An 18758-nucleotide genomic window follows, 5' to 3' on the forward strand; every position below is an offset into this window, starting at 1 on the left:
GACCCCATAGTGACCCCATAACCCCATAAAGACCCTATAGTGACCCCATAAAGACCCTATAGTGACCCCATAACCCCATAAAGACCCTATAGTGACCCCATAACCCCATAAAGACCCTATAGTGACCCCATAAGCCCATAAAGACCCTATAGTGACCCCATAAAGACCCTATAGTGACCCCATAACCCCATAAAGACCCTATAGTGACCCCATAACCCCATAAAGACCCTATAGTGACCCCATAAAGACCCTATAGTGACCCCATAACCCCATAAAGACCCTATAGTGACCCCATAACCCCATAAAGACCCTATAGTGACCCCATAAAGACCCTATAGTGACCCCATAACCCCATAAAGACCCTATAGTGACCCCATAAGCCCATAAAGACCCTATAGTGACCCCATAAAGACCCTATAGTGACCCCATAACCCCATAAAGACCCTATAGTGACCCCATAACCCCATAAAGACCCTATAGTGACCCCATAAAGACCCTATAGTGACCCCATAACCCCATAAAGACCCTATAGTGACCCCATAAGCCCATAAAGACCCTATAGTGACCCCATAAAGACCCTATAGTGACCCCATAACCCCATAAAGACCCTATAGTGACCCCATAACCCCATAAAGACCCTATAGTGACCCCATAAAGACCCTATAGTGACCCCATAACCCCATAAAGACCCTATAGTGACCCCATAAAGACCCTATAGTGACCCCATAACCCCATAAAGACCCTATAGTGACCCCATAAGCCCATAAAGACCCTATAGTGACCCCATAAAGACCCTATAGTGACCCCATAACCCCATAAAGACCCTATAGTGACCCCATAACCCCATAAAGACCCTATAGTGACCCCATAAAGACCCTATAGTGACCCCATAACCCCATAAAGACCCTATAGTGACCCCATAAGCCCATAAAGACCCTATAGTGACCCCATAAAGACCCTATAGTGACCCCATAAGCCCATAAAGACCCTATAGTGACCCCATAAAGACCCTATAGTGACCCCATAAGCCCATAAAGACCCTATAGTGACCCCATAAAGACCCTATAGTGACCCCATAACCCCATAAAGACCCTATAGTGACCCCATAAAGACCCTATAGTGACCCCATAACCCCATAAAGACCCTATAGTGACCCCATAAAGACCCTATAGTGACCCCATAAGCCCATAAAGACCCTATAGTGACCCCATAAAGACCCTATAGTGACCCCATAAAGACCCTATAGTGACCCCATAAGCCCATAAAGACCCTATAGTGACCCCATAAAGACCCTATAGTGACCCCATAACCCCATAAAGACCCTATAGTGACCCCATAAAGACCCTATAGTGACCCCATAACCCCATAAAGACCCTATAGTGACCCCATAAAGACCCTATAGTGACCCCATAACCCCATAAAGACCCTATAGTGACCCCATAAAGACCCTATAGTGACCCCATAACCCCATAAAGACCCTATAGTGACCCCATAAAGACCCTATAGTGACCCCATAAAGACCCTATAGTGACCCCATAAAGACCCTATATTGACCCCATAACCCCATAAAGACCCTATAGTGACCCCATAACCCCATAAAGACCCTATGGTGACCCCATAAAGACCCTATAGTGACCCCATAACCCCATAAAGACCCTATAGTGACCCCATAAGCCCATAAAGACCCTATAGTGACCCCATAAAGACCCTATAGTGACCCCATAAGCCCATAAAGACCCTATAGTGACCCCATAAAGACCCTATAGTGACCCCATAAGCCCATAAAGACCCTATAGTGACCCCATAAAGACCCTATAGTGACCCCATAACCCCATAAAGACCCTATAGTGACCCCATAAAGACCCTATAGTGACCCCATAACCCCATAAAGACCCTATAGTGACCCCATAAAGACCCTATAGTGACCCCATAAGCCCATAAAGACCCTATAGTGACCCCATAAAGACCCTATAGTGACCCCATAAAGACCCTATAGTGACCCCATAAGCCCATAAAGACCCTATAGTGACCCCATAAAGACCCTATAGTGACCCCATAACCCCATAAAGACCCTATAGTGACCCCATAAAGACCCTATAGTGACCCCATAACCCCATAAAGACCCTATAGTGACCCCATAAAGACCCTATAGTGACCCCATAAGCCCATAAAGACCCTATAGTGACCCCATAAAGACCCTATAGTGACCCCATAACCCCATAAAGACCCTATAGTGACCCCATAAAGACCCTATAGTGACCCCATAAGCCCATAAAGACCCTATAGTGACCCCATAAAGACCCTATAGTGACCCCATAACCCCATAAAGACCCTATAGTGACCCCATAAAGACCCTATAGTGACCCCATAAGCCCATAAAGACCCTATAGTGACCCCATAAAGACCCTATAGTGACCCCATAACCCCATAAAGACCCTATAGTGACCCCATAAAGACCCTATAGTGACCCCATAACCCCATAAAGACCCTATAGTGACCCCATAAAGACCCTATAGTGACCCCATAACCCCATAAAGACCCTATAGTGACCCCATAACCCCATAAAGACCCTATAGTGACCCCATAACCCCATAAAGACCCTATAGTGACCCCATAAAGACCCTATAGTGACCCCATAACCCCATAAAGACCCTATAGTGACCCCATAAAGACCCTATAGTGACCCCATAACCCCATAAAGACCCTATAGTGACCCCATAAAGACCCTATAGTGACCCCATAAAGACCCTATAGTGACCCCATAACCCCATAAAGACCCTAAAGTGACCCCATAAAGACCCTATAGTGACCCCATAACCCCATAAAGACCCTATAGTGACCCCATAACCCCATAAAGACCCTATAGTGACCCCATAACCCCATAAAGACCCTATAGTGACCCCATAACCCCATAAAGACCCTATAGTGACCCCATAACCCCATAAAGACCCTATAGTGACCCCATAAGCCCATAAAGACCCTATAGTGACCCCATAAAGACCCTATAGTGACCCCATAACCCCATAAAGACCCTATAGTGACCCCATAAAGACCCTATAGTGACCCCATAACCCCATAAAGACCCTATAGTGACCCCATAAAGACCCTATAGTGACCCCATAACCCCATAAAGACCCTATAGTGACCCCATAAAGACCCTATAGTGACCCCATAACCCCATAAAGACCCTATAGTGACCCCATAAAGACCCTATAGTGACCCCATAACCCCATAAAGACCCTATAGTGACCCCATAAAGACCCTATAGTGACCCCATAGCCCCATAAAGACCCTATAGTGACCCCATAAAGACCCTATAGTGACCCCATAACCCCATAAAGACCCTATAGTGACCCCATAAAGACCCTATAGTGACCCCATAAGCCCATAAAGACCCTATAGAGACCCCATAAAGACCCTATAGTGACCCCAGAAGCCCATAAAGACCCTATAGTGACCCCAGAAGCCCATAAAGACCCTATAGTGACCCCATAAAGACCCTATAGTGACCCCATAACCCCATAAAGACCCTATAGTGACCCCATAAAGACCCTATAGTGACCCCATAACCCCATAAAGACCCTATAGTGACCCCATAAAGACCCTATAGTGACCCCATAACCCCATAAAGACCCTATAGTGACCCCATAAAGACCCTATAGTGACCCCATAAAGACCCTATAGTGACCCCATAACCCCATAATAACCCCATAACCCCGCACTGACCCCATAACTTGTGCCCCACAGACATCGACGAATGCTCCGACTCCAGTTCCTGTCCGTCCTCCCGCTGCCTCAACACCGTGGGGGGCTTCAGCTGCGCCCCCTGCCCACCTGGATACCGCGGCATCAATGGGGCCTGCCATGGTAAGGGACCCATAGAGACCCATAGAGACCCATAGAGACTCATAGAGACCCATAGAGACACATAGAGACACATAGAGACCCATAGAGACACATAGAGACCTATAGAGACCCATAGAGACCCCATAGAGACCCCATAGAGACCCATAGAGCCCTATAGAGCCCTATAGAGACCCATAGAGACCCATAGACCCCATAGAGACCCATAGAGAACCCATAGAGACCCATAGAGACCCATAGAGCCCTATAGAGCCCTATAGAGACCCATAGAGACCCATAGACCCCATAGAGACCCCATAGAGCCCTATAGAGACCCATAGAGACCCCATAGAGACCCATAGAGACCTATAGAGACCCATAGAGAACCATAGAGACCCATAGAGACCCATAGAGACCCCATAGAGCCCTATAGAGCCCTATAGAGACCCATAGAGACCCGTAGAGCCCTATAGAGACCCATAGAGACCCATAGAGCCCATAGACCCCATAGAGACCCATAGAGACCCATAGAGCCCTATGATCCCCCATAAAGACCCATCAACCCCCATAGAGACCCATAGAGACCCCATAGACCCCATAGAGACCCCATAGAGACCCATAGAGACCCATAGAGCCCTATAGAGACCCATAGAGACCCATAGAGACCCATAGAGACCCATAGAGACCTATAGAGACCCCATAGAGACCCATAGAGACCCCATAGACCCCATAGAGCCCTATAGAGACCCACAGAGACCCCAAAGAGCCCTATAGAGACCCATAGAGACCCATAGAGCCCTATAGAGACCCATAGAGACCCATAGATCCTTAGAGATCCCAATAGAGACCCCATAGAGACCCCATAGAGACCCCATAGAGCCCTATAGAGACCCATAGAGACCCATAGAGTCCTATAGAGACCCATAGAGACCTCATAGAGACCCCATAGAGACCCATAGAGACCCATAGAGACCCATAGAGAACCTCATAGAGACCCATAAAGACCCATAGAGACCCCATAGAGACCCATAGAGACCCATAGAGCCCTATAGAGACCCATAGAGACCCATAGAGACCTCATAGAGACCCATAGAGACCTATAGAGACCCATAGAGACCCATAGAGACCCATAGAGCCCTATAGAGACCCATAGAGACCCATAGAGCCCTATAGAGACCCATAGAGACCCATAGAGCCCTATAGAGACCCATAGAGACCCCATAGAGATCCCCATGGAACCCCATAGAGCCCTATAGAGACCCATAGACCCCATAGAGACCCATAGAGCCACATAGACCCCCATGGGCCCCTATAGAGCCCCATAGAAACCCACAGAGCCCTATGGACCCCATAGAGACCCCATAGAGACCCATAGAGACCCATAGAGCCCTATAGAGACCCATAGAGACCCCATAGAGACCCATAGAGCCCTATAGAGACCCATAGAGCCCTATAGAGACCCATAGAGACCCATAGAGACCCCATAGAGCCCTATAGAGACCCATAGAGACCCATAGAGACCCATAGAGACCCATAGATCCTTAGAGATCCCAATAGAGACCCATAGAGCCCATAGAGCCCTATAGAGACCCATAGACCCCATAGAGCCCTATAGAGACCCATAGAGACCCATAGAGACCTCATAGAGACCCATAGAGACCCATAGAGAACCATAGAGAACCATAGAGACCCATAGAGACCCATAGAGACCCCATAGAGCCCATAGAGCCCTATAGAGACCCATAGACCCCATAGAGCACTATAGAGACCCATAGAGCCCTGTAGAGACCCATAGAGACCCATAGAGACCTCATAGAGACCTATAGAGACCCATAGAGAACCATAGAGAACCATAGAGACCCATAGAGACCCCATAGAGACCTATAGAGACCTATAGAGACGCATAGAGAGCCATAGAGACCCATAGAGACCCATAGAGCCCTATAGAGACCCATAGAGCCACATAGAGACCCATAGACCCCATAGAGACCCCATAGAGACCTATAGAGACCCATAGAGACCCATAGAGACCTCATAGAGACCCATAGAGCCCTATAGAGACCCATAGAGACCCATAGAGACCCACAGAGACCCATAGAGCCATATGAACCCCTATAAAGACCCATCAACCTCCATAGAGCCCCATAGAGGCCCATAGAAAACCCATGGACCCCCATAGAGCCCCATAGACCCCTATGGACCCCCATAGAGCCCTATAGACCCCTGTGGACCCCCATAGAGCCCTATAGACCCCCATGGGCCCCCATAGAGCCCCATAGACACCCATAGACCCCTATGGACCCCATAGAGCCCCATAGACCCCCAGGGACCCCATAGACACCCATGGACCTCCATAGAGGCCTATGGACCCCCATAGACCCCATAGAGACCCCATAGAGCCCCATAGAGACCCCATAGAGACCCATAGAGCCCTATAGAGACCCATAGAGACCCATAGAGTCCTATAGAGACCCATAGAGACCTCATAGAGACCCCATAGAGACCCATAGAGACCCATAGAGAACCTCATAGAGACCCATAAAGACCCATAGAGACCCCATAGAGACCCATAGAGACCCATAGAGCCCTATAGAGACCCATAGAGACCCATAGAGACCTCATAGAGACCCATAGAGACCTATAGAGACCCATAGAGACCCATAGAGACCCATAGAGCCCTATAGAGACCCATAGAGACCCATAGAGCCCTATAGAGACCCATAGAGACCCATAGAGCCCTATAGAGACCCATAGAGACCCACAGAGACCCACAGAGACCCATAGAGCCATATGAACCCCTATAAAGACCCATCAACCTCCATAGAGCCCCATAGAGGCCCATAGAAAACCCATGGACCCCAATAGAGCCCCATAGACCCCTATGGACCCCCATAGAGCACCATAGACCCCTATGGACCCCCATAGAGCCCTATAGACCCCTGTGGACCCCCATAGAGCCCTATAGACCCCCATGGGCCCCCATAGAGCCCCATAGACACCCATAGACCCCTATGGACCCCATAGAGCCCCATAGACCCCCAGGGACCCCATAGACACCCATGGACCTCCATAGAGCCCTATGGACCCCCATAGACCCCATAGAGACCCCATAGAGCCCCATAGAGACCCCATAGAGACCCATAGAGACCTATAGAGACCCATAGAGCCCTATAGAGACCTATAGAGACCCATAGAGACCCATAGAGACACATAGAGACCCATAGAGACCCATAGAGACACATAGAGACCCATAGAGACACATAGAGACCCATAGAGACCCATAGCGACCCATAGAGACCCATAGAGACCCATAGAGACCCATAGAGACCCATAGAGAACCCAATGGACCCCCATAGAGCCCCATAGACCCTTATAGATCCCAATAGAGCCCAATAGAGCCCCATGAACCCCCATAGAGCCCCATAGATCCTTATACATCCCAATAGAGCCCCATAGAGCCCCATGGACCCCATAGAGACCCATAGACCCCATAGAGACCCATAGAGACCCATAGAGACCCCATAGAGCCCTATAGAGACCCATAGAGACCCATAGATCCTTAGAGATCCCAATAGATACCCATAGAGCCCTATGAACCCCCATAGAGCCCCATAGACCCACAGTGACCCACTGCGTCCCATAGCAACCCATAGCGACCCATAGAGACCCATAGAGACCCATAGAGCCTTAGAGATCCCAATAGAGCCCCATAGAGACCCATAGAGCCCCATAGACCCTTATAGATCCCCATAGAGCCCCATAGAGACCCATGGACCCTCATAGACCCCCTATGAACCCTCATAGACCCCTATGGACCCCATAGACCCCATAGAGCCCTATAGAGACCCATAGAGACCCATAGACCCTTATAGATCCCAATTGAGCCCCATAGAGCCCCATAGACCCTTATAGATCCCAATAGAGCCCCATAGAGACTCATAGAGACCCATAGATCCTTAGAGATCCCAATAGATCCCAATAGAGCCCCATAGACCCTTATAGATCCCCATAGAGCCCCATAGACCCCCAGGGACCCCCATAGACCCCTGTGGACTCCTATGGACCCCATAGACCCCATAGAGCCCTATGAACCCCCATAGAGCCCCATAGATCCTTAGAGATCCCAACTGAGCCCCATAGAGCCCCATAGAGACCCATAGATCCTTATACATCCCAATAGAGCCCCATAGAGCCCCATAGAGACCCATAGATCCTTGTAGATCCCAATAGAGCCCCATAGAGCCCCATAGACCCCTATGGACCCCATAGACCCCCATAGAGCCCTATGGACCCCTATGGACCCTCATAGACCCCCATGGACCCTCATAAAGCCCCATAGAGCCCCATAGATCCCCATAGAAAACCCATGGACCCCCATAGAGCCCCATAGACACCCATTGAGCCCTATGGACCCCATAGAAACCCATAGACCCCATAGACCCCATAGAGCCCTATGGACCCCCATAGAGCCCCATAGACACCCATAGAGCCCTATGGACCCTATAGAAACCCATAGACCCCATAGACCCCATAGAGACCTATGGACCCCCATAGAGCCCCATAGAAACCCATAGACCCCTATGGACCCCCATAGACCCCATAGACCCCTATGGACCCCTATGGACCCCCATAGAGCCCTATTGATCCCCATAGAAACCCCATGGACCCCCATGGAACCCCCAACCCCAATATCTGCCCCCCCAACCCCACTAATTGCCCCCCCAACCCCAATATCTGCCCCCCCAACCCCACTAATTGCCCCCCAGTCCCACTAATTACCCCCCCAACCCCAATATCTGCCCCCCCAGCCCCACTAATTACCACCCAACCCCAATATCTGCCCCCCCAACCCCAATATCTGCCCCCCAGCCCCCCTAATTACCCCCCAACCCCACTACTTACCCCTCCAAACCCAATATCTGCCCCCCCATCCCCACTAATTACCCCCCAACCCCAATATCTGCCCCCCATCCCCACTAATTGCACCCCATCACCATTAATTACCCCCCAGCCCCACTAATTGCCCCCCCAACCCCAATATCTGCCCCCCCAATCCCATTAATTGCCTCCCCAACCCCAATATCTGCCCCCCATCCCCACTAATTACCCCCCATCCCCACTAATTGCCCCCCACCCGCACTAATTGCCCCCCATGTCCCCCCCATAGACATCAATGAATGTGAGGAGGGGTCTCCGTGCTCTTTGGGGCTGTGTGTCAACACGGCCGGATCCTACAGCTGCCAGTGCCCCCCCGGAACCAGGCACCTCAGCCAGCCCCCCCGCTGCGAAGGTGGGTATAGGGGGATATGGGGGTATGGGGGGGATATGGGGTTATAGGGGGCTATGGGGTTATGGGGGGGATATGGGGTTATGGGGGGCTATGGGGTTATAGGGGGATATGGGGTTATAGGGGGCTATGGGGGTATGGGGGGCTATGGGGTTATAGGGGGATATGGGGTTATACAAGGTCTATGGGGCTATAGGGGGGTTATGGGGTTATATGGGGGCTATGGGGTTATAGGGGGTTATGGGGTTATAGGGGGATATGGGGTTATGGGGGGCTATGGGGGTATGGGGGGCTATGGGGTTATAGGGGGGATATGGGGTTATAGGGGGATATGGGGTTATGGGGTTATGGGGTTATAGGGGGCTATGGGGTTATGGGGTTATGGGGTTATAGGGGGCTATGGGGTTATGGGGGGGATATGGGGTTATAGGGGGCTATGGGGTTATAGGGGGTTATGGGGTTATAGGGGGGATATGGGGTTATGGGGTTGGTTATGGGGTTATGGGGTTGGTTATGGGGTTATAGGGGGGCTATGGGGTTATGGGGTTATGGGGTAATGGGGTTTTGGGGTTATAGGGGGCTATGGGGTTATGGGTTTGTGGGGTTGGTTATGGGGTTATAGGGGGGCTATGGGGTTATGGGGTTATGAGGTTATAGGGGGGCTATGGGGTTATGGGGTTATGGGGTTATAGGGGGGCTATGGGGCTATGGGGTTATGGGGTTATGGGGTTATAGGGGAGCTATGGGGTTATGGGGTTATAGGGGGTTATGGGGTTATAGGGGGTTATGGGGTTATAGGGGGGCGAAGGGGTTATGGTGTTGTGGGGTTGGTTATGAGGTTATAGGGGGGTTATGGGGTTATGGGGTTATAAGGGGCTATGGGGTTATAGGGGGGCTATGGGGTTATGGGGTTGTGAGGTTGGTTATGAGGTTATAGGGGGGTTATGGGGTTATGGGGTTATAGGGGGCTATAAGGTTATGGGGTTATAGGGGGGCTATGGGGTTATGGGGTTATAGGAGGGTTATGGGGTTATGGGGTTATAGGGGGGCTATGGGGTTATGGGGCTATAGGGGGGCTATGGGGTTATGGGGTTATGGGGTTGGTTATGGGGTTATAGGGGGCTATGGGGTTATGGGGTGGGTTATGGGGTTATGGGGTTATAGGGGGCTATGGGGTTATGGGGCTATAGGGGGGTTATGGGGTTATGAGGTTGATTATGGGGTTATTGGGTTATAGGGGGGTTATGGGTTTTAGGGGGGCTATGGGGTTATGGGGTTATAGGGGGGCTGTGGGGTTATAGAAGGGCTATGGGGGGCTATGGGGTTATGGGGTTGTAGGGGGGCTATGGGGGCGCTATGGGGTTATAGGGGGGCTATGGGCTTATGGGGTTATGGGGGGCTATGGGGGGCTTATGGGGTTATGGGGTATATGGGGGCTTATGGGGGGGGTTATGGGGTTATGGGGAGGTTATGGGGGGGCTCTGGGGGAAGTTATTGGTTTATGGGTCCATATGGGTCTCAGTGTGTCCCTATGGGTCCCTATGTTTCTATATGGGTCTCTATGGGTCCCAATGGACCCAATGTTTCCCTCTGGGTCTCTATGGGTCCCAGTGGTCCCAATGTTTCCCTATGGGTCCCAATGGTCCCAATGTGTCCCTATGAGTCCCAGCGTGTCCCTATGGGTCCCTATGGATCCCTATGGGTCTCAGTGTGTCCCTATGTTTCCCTATGGGTCTCTATGGGTCTATATGGCTCTCTATGGGACCCTATGGGTCCCAATGTGTCCCTATGGGTCCCTATGGGTCTCAGTGTGTCCCTATGGGTCCCTATGGGTCTCAGTGTGTCCCTATGGGTCCCTATGTTTCTATATGGGTCTCTATGGGTCTCTATGGGTCCCAATGTTTCCCTATGGGTCCCTATGGGTCCCGATGGTCCCAATGTGTCCCTATGGGTCCCTATGGATCCCTATGGGTCCCAGTGTGTCCCTATGGGTGTCTATGGGTCTCTATGGGTCTCAGTGTGTTCCTATGGGTCCCTATGGGTCTCAGTGTGTCCCTATGGGTCCCTATGGGTCCCAGTGTGTCCCTATGGGTCCCTATGGATCCCTATGGGTCCCAGTGTGTCCCAATGGTCCCAATGTTTCCCAGTGGGTCCCTATGGGTCTATATGTGTCCCAATGTGTCCCTATGGGTCCCTATGTTTCCCTATGGGTCTCTATGGGTCTCTATGGGTCTCAGTGTGTCCCAATGGTTCCCTATGGGTCTCTATGGGTCCCAGTGTGTCCCTGTGGGTCTCAGTGTGTCCCTATGGGTGCCTATGGGTCCCAGTGTGTCCCTATGGGTCCCAGTGTGTCCCTATGGGTCTCTATGGGTCTCAGTGTGTCCCTATGGGTCCCTATGGGTCTCAGTGTGTCCCTATGGGTCCCTATGGGTCCCTATGGGACCCAATGTTTCCCTATGGCTCTCTATGTGTCCCTACGGGTCCCTATGTTTCCCTATGTGTCCCAATGTGTCCCTGTGGTCCCAATGTGTTCCTATGGGTCTATATGGGTCTCTGTGGGTCCCATTGTGTCCCTATGGGTCCCAATGTGTCCCTATGGTCCCAATATTTCCCTATGGGTCTCTATGGGTCCCTATGGGTCTCTATGGGTCCCTATGGGTCTCAAGGTGTCCCTATGGGTCCCAATGTGTCCCTATGATCCCAATATTTCCCTATGGGTCTCTATGGGTCCCTATGGGTCTCAAGGTGTCCCTATGGGTCCCTAATGGTCTCTGTGGGTCCCAGTGTGTCCCTGTGGATCTCTATGGGTCCCTATGGGTCTCAGTGTGTCCCTATGGGTCCCTATGGGTCCCAATGTGTCCCTATGGTCCCAATGGTTCCCTATGGGTCCCTATGGGTCCCTATGGGTCTCTATGGATCCCTATGGGTCTCAAGGTGTCCCTATGGGTCCCTATTGGTCTCTGTGGGTCCCAGTGTGTCCCTAAGGGTCCCAATGTTTCCCTATGGGTCCCAATGTGTCCCTATGGGTCCCTATGGTCCCAATGTGTCCCTATGGGTCCCAATGGTCCCAATGTGTCCCTATGGTCCCAATGTTTCCCTATGGGTCCCAGTGTTTCCCTATGGATCCCTATGGGTCCCAATGTGTCCCTATGGGTCCCAATGTTTCCCTATGGGTCCCAATGGTCCCAATGTGTCCCTATGGTCCCAATGTGTCCCTATGGGTCTATATGGGTCCCAATGTGTCCCTATGGGTCTCTATGGATCCCTATGGGTCCCTATGGGTCCCAATGTTTCCCTATGGGTCCCAATGTTTCCCTATGGGTCCCAATGTGTCCCTATGGGTCTATATGTGTCCCTATGGGTCCCAATGTTTCCCTATGGGTCCCAATGTTTCCCTATGGTCCCAATGTTTCCCTATGGGTCCCAATGTTTCCCTATGGGTCCCAATGTGTCCCTATGGGTCCCTATGGATCCCTATGGGTCTCTATGGGTCTCAGTGTGTCCCTATGGGTCTCTATGGGTCTCTATGGATTCCTATGGGTCCCAATGGTCCCAATGTTTCCCTATGGGTCTCTATGGCTCTCTATGGGTCCCATTGTGTCCCTATGGGTCCCAATGTGTCCCTATGGTCCCAATATTTCCCTATGGGTCTCTATGGGTCCCTATGGCTCTCTATGGATCCCTATGGGTCTCAAGGTGTCCCTATGGGTCCCAATGTGTCCCTATGGGTCCCAATGTTCCCCTATGTGTCTCTATGGATCCCTATGGGTCCCAATGTGTCCCTATGGTCCCAATGTTTCCCTATGGGTCCCAATGGTCCCAATGTGTCCCTATGGGTTCCAGCGTGTCCCTATGGGTCCCAGTGTGTCCCTATGGTCCCAGTGTTTCCCTATGGGTCTCTATGGGTCTCTATGTGTCCCTATGGTCCCAATGTTTCCCTATGGGTCTCTATGGGTCTCTATGTGTCCCTATGGTCCCAATGTGTCCCTATGGGTCTATATGGGTCTCTATGTGTCCCTATGGTCCCAATGTGTCCCTATGGGTCTATATGGGTCTCTATGTGTCCCTATGGTCCCAATGTGTCCCTATGGGTCTATATGGGTCTATATGGGTCCCAATGTGTCTCTATGGGTCCCAATGTTCCCCTATGTGTCTCTATGGGTCTCTGTGGGTCCCAATGTTTCCCTATGGGTCCCTATGATGTCCCCTATGTGTCTCCCCTGCAGACATTGATGAATGTGCCCTTGGTGCCCTTTGCTCGGGGGGTGACTGTGTGAACACGCCGGGTTCGTTTCGATGCCGCTGCCCCACAGGATTCACAGTGCGGCACGGCCGCTGCCACGGTCAGTATAGGGGGCATGGGGGGATATGGGGGGATATGGGGTTATACGGGGCTATGGGGTTATAGGGGGATATGGGGTTATAGGGGGGATATGGGGGTATAGGGGGGATATGGGGTTATAGGGGGGATATGGGACCCCACAGGATTCACAGTGCGGCACGGCCGCTGCCACGGTGAGTGGGGGGACAGGGGGATATGGGGGGCTATGGGGTTATAGGGGGCTATGGGGTTAGAGGGGGATATGGGGTTATAGGGGGATATGGGGTTATAGGGGGATATGGGGTTATGGGGGGATATGGGGTTATAGGGGGATATGGGGTTATAGGGGGTTATGGGGTTATAGGGGGATATGGGGTTATGGGGGGATATGGGGTTATAGGGGGTTATGGGGTTATAGGGGGATATGGGGTTATAGGGGGATATGGGGTTATAGGGGGATATGGGGTTATAGGGGGATATGGGGTTATAGGGGGATATGGGGTTATAGGGGGATATGGGGTTATAGGGGGATATGGGGTTATGGGGGGATATGGGGTTATAGGGGGATATGGGGTTATAGGGGGATATGGGGTTATAGGGGGATATGGGGTTATAGGGGGATATGGGGTTATAGGGGGATATGGGGTTATAGGGGGTTATGGGGTTATAGGGGGTTATGGGGTTATAGGGGGATATGGGGGGCTATGGGGTATAGGGGGCTATAGGGTTATACGGGGCTATGGGGTTATAGGGGGCTATGGGGTTATGGGGGCTTATAGGGGGCTATGGGGTTATGGGGGGTTATAGGGGGATATGGGGTATAGGGGGGTTATAGGGGGATATGGGGGGGATATGGGGTTATGGGGATATGGGGGGATATGGGGCTATAGGGGGATATGGGGCTATAGGGGGATATGGGGTATAGGGGGCTATGGGGTATAGGGGGATATGGGGTTATAGGGGATATAGGGGGGTATGGGGTATAGGGGATATAGGGGGATATGGGGTATAGGGGGATATAGGGGGATATGGGGTTATAGGGGGCTATGGGGTATAGGGGGATATGGGGTATAGGGGGATATAGGGGGATATGGGGTATAGGGGGCTATGGGGTATAGGGGGGATATAGGGGGCTATGGGGTATAGGGGGCTATGGGGTATAGGAGGATATGGGGGGATATGGGGTATAGGGGGATATGGGGTTATAGGGGGCTATGGGGTATAGGGGGATATGGGGGGATATGGGGTATAGGGGGCTATGGGGTTATAGGGGGATATGGGGTTATAGGGGGGCTATGGGGTTATAGGGGGATATGGGGTTATAGGGGGATATGGGGTTATAGGGGGGCTATGGGGTTATAGGGGGCTATGGGGTTATAGGGGGATATGGGGTTATAGGGGGATATGGGGTTATAGGGGGATATGGGGTTATGGGGGGATATGGGGTTATAGGGGGATATGGGGTTATAGGGGGGTTATGGGGTTATAGGGGGATATGGGGTTATAGGGGGGATATGGGATTATAGGGGGATATGGGGTTATAGGGGGATATGGGGTTATAGGGGGGTTATAGGGGGATATGGGGTATAGGGGGGTTATAGGGGGATATGGGGATATAGGGGGCTATGGGGGTATAGGGGGATATGGGGTTATGGGGTTATAGGGGGGATATGGGGTTATATGGGGCTATGGGGTTATAGGGGGATATGGGGTTATAGGGGGATATGGGGTTATAGGGGGGATATGGGGTTATAGGGGGATATGGGGTTATAGGGGGTATATGGGGTTATAGGGGGATATGGGGTTATAGGGGGATATGGGGTTATAGGGGGGATATGGGGTTATAGGGGGATATGGGGTTATAGGGGGGATATGGGGTATAGGGGGATATGGGGTTATGGGGGGATATGGGGTTATAGGGGGGATATGGGGTTATAGGGGCGATATGGGGGTGTAGGGGGATATGGGGTTATGGGGGGCTATGGGGTATAGGGGGATATAGGGGGATATGAGGTTATAGGGGGCTATGGGGTATAGGGGGCTATGGTGTATAGGGGGATATGGGGTTATAGGGGGATATGGGGATATAGGGGGGTTATAGGGGGGTTATAGGGGGGTTATAGGGGGATATGGGGTATAGGGGGCTATGGGGTTATAGGTGGATATAGGGGGATATGGGGTTATAGGGGGATATAGGGGGATATGGGGTTATAGGGGGATATGGGGTTATGGGGGGTTATAGGGGGATATGGGGTATAGGGGGATATGGGTTATAGGGGGCTATGGGGTTATGGGGGGGCTATGGGGTATAGGGGGATATGGGGTATAGGGGGATATGGGGTTATGGGGTTATAGGGGGGTTATGGGGTTATAGGGGGATATGGGGTTATAGGGGGCTATGGGGTTATAGGGGGCTATGGGGTTATAGGGGGATATGGGGTTATAGGGGGCTATGGGGTATAGGGGGATATGGGGTTATAGGGGGATATGGGGTATAGGGGGATATGGGGTTATAGGGGGATATGGGGTTATAGGGGGCTATGGGGCTATGGGGTTATATGGGGGCTATGGGGTTATGGGGGCATATGGGGTTATAGGGGGGATATGGGGTTATAGGGGGATATGGGGTTATAGGGGGATATGGGGTTATAGGGGGGATATGGGGTTATAGGGGGGATATGGGGTTATAGGGGGATATGGGGTTATGGGGGGGATATGGGGTTATGGGGTATAGGGGGCTATGGGGTTATAGGGGGGCTATGGGGTTATAGGGGGGGTGTGGGGTTATAGGGGGCTATGGGGTTATAGGGGGGATATGGGGTTATGGGGGGCTATGGGGTTATGGGGTCTTGGGGTTATATGGGGGCTATGGAGGGATACAGGGTTATGGGGTTATGGGGGGGTTATGGGGGGATATGGGGTTATAGGGGGCTATGGTGTTATAGGGGGGCTATGGGGTTATAGGGGGATATGAGGTTATAGGGGGGATATGGGGTAATGGGTTTATAGGGGGGATATGGGGTTATAGGGGGATATGGGGTTATAGGGGGATATGGGGTTATAGGGTTGGTTATGGGGCCCCACAGGATTCACAGTGCGGCACGGCCGCTGCCACGGTGAGTGGGGGTATGGGGGGATATGGGGGTATGGGGGGTTATAGGGGGGTTATAGGGGGATATGGGGTATAGGGGGATATAGGGGGCTATGGGGTATAGGGGGATATGGGGTTATGGGGGATATGGGGGTATGGGGGGGATATGGGGTTATATGGGGGCTATGGGGTATAGGGGGATATGGGGTTATATGGGGGATATGGGGTTATAGGGGGGATATGGGGTTATAGGGGGATATGGGGTTATAGGGGGATATGGGGTTATAGGGGGGATATGGGGTTATGGGGGGATATGGGGTTATAGGGGGATATGGGGTTATGGGGGGATATGTCACGTGACACCATGTTGCAAGACTGTGCCCCCCCCCCCCCATGTGCAGACGTGGACGAGTGTGCGACAGACCCCGCCCTGTGCCCCCCCCCCGGCACTTGCACCAACACCGACGGCTCCTTCGTGTGCGTCTGCCCCAACAGCCACGAGCACAGCCACGATGGGAGGCACTGCACGCGTGGGTACTGGGCTAGTAACGGGGGGGGCAATTAACGGGGGGGGGGCAAATAAAGGGGGGGGCAATTAAATGAGGGGGGGTAATTAGAGGGGGGGTGGGCAATTAAAGGGGAGGGGAGGGATGGGGGGGCAACTAAAGGGGGGGGCAATTAAAGGGGGGGCAATTAAAGGGGGGGGTAATTAGAGGGGGGGTAATTAAAGAGGGAGGCAATTAAAGGGGGGGGCAATTAAATGAGGGAGGGGCAATTAAATGGGGGGTAATTAAAGGGGGGGGGAATTAAAGGGGGGGCGATTAAAGAGGGAAGGGAGGGATGGGGAGGCAAATAAAGGGGGGGCAAATAAAGGTGGGGTAAATTAAAGGGGGGGGCAATTAAAGGGGGAAGGGAGGGATGGGGGAGCAACTAAAGGGGGGGGTAATTAAAGGGGGGGTAATTAAGGGGGGGGGTAATTAGAGGGGGGGTAATTAGAGGGGGTGGCAATTAAAGGGGGGGTAATTAAAGGGTGGGTAATTAAAGGGTGGGTAATTAAAGGGGGGGCATTTAAAGGGGGGGCAATTAAAGGGGGGGCAATGAAAGGGGGGGCATTTAAAGGGGGGGGTAATTAAAGGGGGGCAATTAAAGGGGGGGGTAATTAAAGGGGGGGCAATTAAAGGGGGGGGTAATTAAAGGGGGGCAATTAAAGGGGGGGGTAATTAAAGGGGGGGCAATTAAAGGGGGGGGCAATTAACGGGGGGGCAATTAAAGGTGGGGGCAATTAAAAGGGGAAGGGAGGGATGGGGGGCAAATAAAGGGGGGGGTAATTAAAGGTGGGGCAATTAAAGGTGGGGCAATTAAAGGTGGGGCAATTAAAGGGGGAGGCAATTAAATGAGGGGGGGGTAATTAAAGGGGGGGCAATTAAAGGGGGGGCAATTAAATGGGGGGGGTAATTAAATGGGGGGGGCAATTAAAGGGGGGGTAATTAAATGGGGGGGCAATTAAAGGGGGGGGTAATTAGAGGGGGAAGGGAGGGATGGGGGCAATTAAAGGGGGGGCAATTAACGGGGGGGCAATTAAAGGGGGGCAATTAAATGAGGGAGGGGCAATTAAATGGGGGGGCAATTAAAGGGGGGGGTAATTAAAGGGGGGGGCAATTAAAGGGGGAAGGGAGGGATGAGGGGGCAATTAAAGGGGGGGGAAATTAAAGGGGGGGTAATTAAAGGGGGGGCAATTAAAGGGGGGAGGGGCAATTAAATGGGGGGGCAATTATAGGGGGGGGTAATTAAAGGGGGGCGATTAAAGGGGGGGGAATTAAAGGGGGAAGGGACGGATGGAGGGGCAACTAAAGGGGGGGGGCAATTAAAGGGGGCGGTAATTAAGGGGGGGTGGGCAATTAAAGGGGAGGGGAGGGATGGGGGGGCTTGTAATTAATGGGGGGGGGTCCCTTATAGTTAATGGGGGGGGGGGTCCCTTATAGTTAATGGGGGGGTCATTGCATATTGTTAATGGGGGGGGTCCCTTATTGTTCATGGGGGGGTCATGGCATATAGTTAATGGGGGGGGGGGGTCCCTTATAGTTAATGGGGGGGGTCATTGCATCTTGTTAATGGGGGGGTCATGGCATATTGTTAATGGGGGGGGGTCCCTTATTGTTAATGGGGGGGTCATGGCATATAGTTAATGGATGGGGGTGTCCCTTATTGTTAATGGG

The 18758-nt window shown here is 52.1% G+C and overlaps 1 protein-coding gene across 1 annotated transcript in view; it reads left to right on the forward strand.

The window, feature by feature from the left end:
- LTBP3 (latent transforming growth factor beta binding protein 3) overlaps nucleotides 1-18758 on the forward strand; it is a 97180-nt gene that overhangs the window by 42288 nt on the left and 36134 nt on the right. Inside the window, exons 11-14 of the mRNA XM_085534679.1 lie at nucleotides 3748-3867; nucleotides 9011-9133; nucleotides 13357-13473; nucleotides 16944-17072. Coding sequence (XP_085390805.1) covers nucleotides 3748-3867; nucleotides 9011-9133; nucleotides 13357-13473; nucleotides 16944-17072 — 489 coding nt within the window. The remainder of the gene's footprint in view (nucleotides 1-3747; nucleotides 3868-9010; nucleotides 9134-13356; nucleotides 13474-16943; nucleotides 17073-18758) is intronic.

This window comes from Coturnix japonica, unplaced genomic scaffold (assembly GCF_054131305.1).
Source record: "Coturnix japonica strain WE unplaced genomic scaffold, WE-NBRP24 Scf096, whole genome shotgun sequence".
NCBI classification, from domain to species: domain Eukaryota; kingdom Metazoa; phylum Chordata; class Aves; order Galliformes; family Phasianidae; genus Coturnix; species Coturnix japonica.